Here is a 4,440-nt window from a genome sequence, read left to right as displayed (position 1 = left end):
ATTTGTTCATTTATTTGTTGTCATTCTTTCCTTTTCAAGTTTGCGCACAAATCAAGTCAGGCATACAAGCCGTTTTTGGGCCATTTGACGCTGCATTTGGCTCACATATCCACTCTATTTGCGATGCTCTTGATATACCACATTTGGAAACGCGAATTAATGCCGATATTGCAAATACAGAATTTTCTATAAACTTACATCCAGCGCAGAGTTACTTAAATACAGCTTTCGAGGATGTCATTCGCTACTTAAATTGGACCAGAGCGGGAATACTTTTTGAAAAAGATTACGGTATGTTGGTATGAAGTTTATTATTATTAATTAGCCTATGTCCTAGATATGTAAATACCTCCCGATTCGACCACGCTATGGTGAATTCGTCTGGGAGAACTCGAAAAAGTATCAAAAATCAATGCAATATTTGTGACACGTCAAACTTGTATTGTAAAGCAGGGATCACGCGATTTGAACATTTGTGCAGATTTGTACATCTTGGTAGTCATAGAGTGCTGTTGTCTAGAAATTTATATCGAGAATGAGTTCAGCTCAATAAAAACACGCCACTATGTAACTGTCAAAATGTAAAATCTGTATAAATGTGCAAATGGTGCAATCCCTGATTTAAATACTAAAATTACATGGGCTCGTGAACTGCTTCCCATTTTTTTCCTTCATTCTAACTATAAAGTTTGAAATTTTGAGGGGAAAAAATTAATTTAATTAAAAAATAAATAAATAGTTAAATCTCGTCGAAATATATCGTCGTTTAAAGTACAAAACCGCGTATCAACATAATGCAAAACCGGGTATCAAGATAATGTAAAACCGCGTATGTGAGGTTGCATAAATTATTTTCTGGAGAGTAAAAGCACTCATATTTCAAAATGGTTCTCTTTTTTATAAAGCAATCGCATTTCTGGCTAGTATATTTCAGGACGAATGGATCAGGATTGAGCCAGGAGCTTGTGGGAGCAAATCAAATTTTTGGCAGCAAATGTCAGTTACGCGGTTTTGCAGAATGACGATATGCGGTTTTGTACTTTAAACGACGATATATTTATATTGCAGTACATAATTATACCCGAGCGCACTTTTGCATTATATTATATTAACATAGTTTACATACCGGTTGTTTGTAACAGCCATAACGAATCGAGATAGATATAGACAAATGTATACATAAATGCTCAGAATGAATGGAGAAGTCGATTAAGCCATGTCTGTCTGTCCGTCCGTCCGTGTACTCGAGCAAAAATTGAGATATCTCAACGAAATTTGGTGTGTAGGTTTCCATTTAACCAAGGTAGGTTGGTATTGACAATGGGCGAAATCGGACTGTAACCACGCCCACTTCCCATATAACGGACATTTTCAGAAATACGAAAACTGCGATATTTTAGTATCTACTGAAGATTATTCCCTCAAAATTGATATTTACAATAAATTTTAGACGAAAAATAAGAATATTGTAAATTTTTGGAAAATGGGCGTAGCCACGCCCACTTATGTTACATGTGTATATCTTGATAACCGCTGCACCAGTTTCTTCCAAACTTGGCACGGTTGTGGGCCTTGGTGGAGCATACCAAATGGCCGAAAATAGTTAAAATCGGACAACAACCACGCCCACATTCCATGAGATAACGGTTTGGTTATTGCGCTTGCCACATAAAAGCAAAACGTTGAAAATTATTGAAATCGGACTAAAATTACGGCCGCTTTTCATATAACGGTAAATTTCAGAAATGCTTGAAACTTCAATATTTCGAAATTTAGGGACGCTAATTTACTCAAAATTGATACACCCCGGCTTACCATGTAGCAGTAGCTTTCGGAAAGGTGAAAAACATATATTTAATACTTTCGCCGGGTATTTAATGATCGGCTCCGCCCGAACTTAGACTTTCTCACTTGTTTTAGTTTATAGTTTGTAAATGTATGTTGAATATTATCTTAATTTTTTCAAATAATATATTGAAAAAATATTCAGCTAGTAAGAAAAGAAAAACATTAATTATATATAATTATATTTAACGAGTATTAACAAACTAGCGAATTCTGAAAAATCAATTAAGCAGATTCATAGTAAAATATCCAAATAACCCAAATCAAAAAGAAATTTTTATAAAAATTCATATTTGCAGTCATAGACCGACCTTAAGGAAACGTACTCATAGTACGTGCCCACTTTTTGCAATTTTTAGCCCCTCTCCCCCCTCGGTGACCCCGCGTAGTATATTCCCAGACCCCGCCTCCCCTACAGTTTTCATGTAGTAAATCATAAATATGGTTTTGAATCATTTCTAGAAGGAATTATAAACTGGCAGGAATGGACTTAAAAATAAATATTTTTTTTTTAATTATGGGCGTGGAAAATATCGATAAAAAGTCAAGTTGGGTCAACAAAACTCCGTTATAAGTTCAACATTTCTTGCTCTAGTTACAAAAATGAGGTACCATTGGAAAGTTAATGAATCAAGCTTTCCCTATTCAAAAGCGAAAATACATAAATTTTTTTCAGTCGAGATAAAATGCAAATGAATTACATCGAAGAAAATAAAATTCCTAGTAGGCCTGAAAAAAGAAAATTTCATCAAAACCAGCATTTTCCAGCAGCTAAAATTGTGTTGTTTAAAGTCTAAGAGGAGTGCCAAATAAACTGAGATACAAACTTTACCGAATAATCGCGGATAACGAGTTTGCCGGTCTAATGAAATTAGTAAATTGCTAAAATTAAATTTAAGGTAACATCGTTTTACTTCATTATTCATTAAAAATAACATACCTAAAAAATAAGACCTAAATGGTATTTTCGCAACTATTGCATAAATCACATAACACCGACAAATTAAACATTGAGATTCAGTTTCAAATATACAAGTTTAGATGTTATGGCGCTCGGTAATTTTCCAAATCAAACCCCGTCCCGCCCTACACTTTGATTTCAATTTTGCAGTTGTTATTGCTTCGTCTTTATCAGGCATTTCTAAAAACATTTTTGACGTTGTTTTGAAATTTGGCGACATAAAACTATTTAATTAATATTTTCTAGAATATGGAAATAATACACTGTGCAGCGGGGAAAAAAAGGTTGATGTGGACAAATAAATTTTGAGAGCCCAAAAATGTGAACCAATTTCAAGTTTCTTTTTTTTAATAAAAAATTATTCGTAAACATTTTTCCATAGGACACATTTAATTAAAAAATCTACTTATATTTGTTATCCTTACTAATATATATTTTGGAAGCCATTTTTTTTCTGTTTGAAAACCTCGAGAACAGCTGTACCGCCATTTTTGAAATTTTGGACATCGAATGTAGACTCTCCAAGGATGATAATAGAAGAAAAATAATTTCAATATAGCAAGGGACGTGGCACCTCACATTCAAACTTAAGTTTTCACACAACATATCTCTGGAAGTATTCATCGTAGAGTGCTGCAACTTACTACAGAGATATATAATATCAACGCCAAACTCCCGGAAAAAATGGCAGTTGTTGAAAAACTCCCCGCACCGCCCACAAAAACTGAATTTCTCATATTAGTATGGTGTGAGAAATTCAGTTTGTATGAGAGGTGCCACGCCTCCTTTTTCAATAACTCCCATTTTTTCCATGAGTTTTTCGTTGATATTATATACATATCTCTGTACTAAATAAGTTGCAGCACTGTACGATGAATACTTCCAGAGATATGTCGTGTGAAAACTTCAGTTTGTATGGGAGGTGCCATGCCCCCTTGATATATCGAAATTGCTTTTCATCTATTATCATGCTTCGATAGTCTGGAGTCAATGTCAACAATTTCCAAAATATCGGTATGGCTGTTTTCGAGTTTTGCGAACAGAAAAAAACTTTCAAAGTATATATTAGTATAGATAACAAATGAAATACATTTTGTAATTAAATGTGTCCTATGGAAAAATGTTTATGAATAATTATTTAAATAATCGCAGACATTTTAAATTGATGTCAAGCATTTTCCAAAAAAAATGGATGCATTCAAACGTATTTTTTTTTTTTAATTTTTCAACAAACAAAATAAAAAAAACAGATTTTTTTAGAAAAATCGCCATGGGTAGATCGACGCAAAATTTAATTATCTTTTATCTAAAAAAAAGAAACTTCAAATCGGTTAATATTTGGGCTTTCAAATTTGATTTGTCCACATCAACCTTTTTTGCCCCACTGTGCGGCGCTTGCTGCGTGACAGCAAGAGAGCATGCATACCTGTAATCATGAACCAAAAATACAAGATCACGCCCTCTTCTTAGTAGCCCGTTATAATCGCATTTAGGAAAAAAGTTGGGCGACTTTGTCATTAGCCGTTTATTTACATTTGTTCGTTGTTTACAATTTGGTGGTGGCTTTTTACTGCAATTTTCTTAATTTTCGCTTGTGACAACGTGTGCACACATAAGGCAAAGAATAATTTAAC

At 33.8% G+C, this 4,440-nt stretch overlaps 1 protein-coding gene across 1 annotated transcript in view; it reads left to right on the top strand.

Moving 5' to 3' along the window:
* Positions 1-305, top strand: part of LOC118745476 (glutamate receptor ionotropic, kainate 2) — a 13,691-nt gene extending 13,386 nt beyond the window's left edge. Inside the window, exon 3 of the mRNA XM_036478923.1 lies at positions 40-305. Coding sequence (XP_036334816.1) covers positions 40-305 — 266 coding nt within the window. The remainder of the gene's footprint in view (positions 1-39) is intronic.
* The last annotated feature ends 4,135 nt before the right edge of the window (positions 306-4,440 follow it).

This window comes from Rhagoletis pomonella, unplaced genomic scaffold (genome assembly GCF_013731165.1).
Source record: "Rhagoletis pomonella isolate Grant_MI unplaced genomic scaffold, Rhpom_1.0 Rhpom_scaffold_00009, whole genome shotgun sequence".
Lineage (NCBI taxonomy): Eukaryota > Metazoa > Arthropoda > Insecta > Diptera > Tephritidae > Rhagoletis > Rhagoletis pomonella.
Note: the sequence above shows the minus strand (reverse complement) of the source record. Positions and strands in the feature narration are given on the sequence as shown.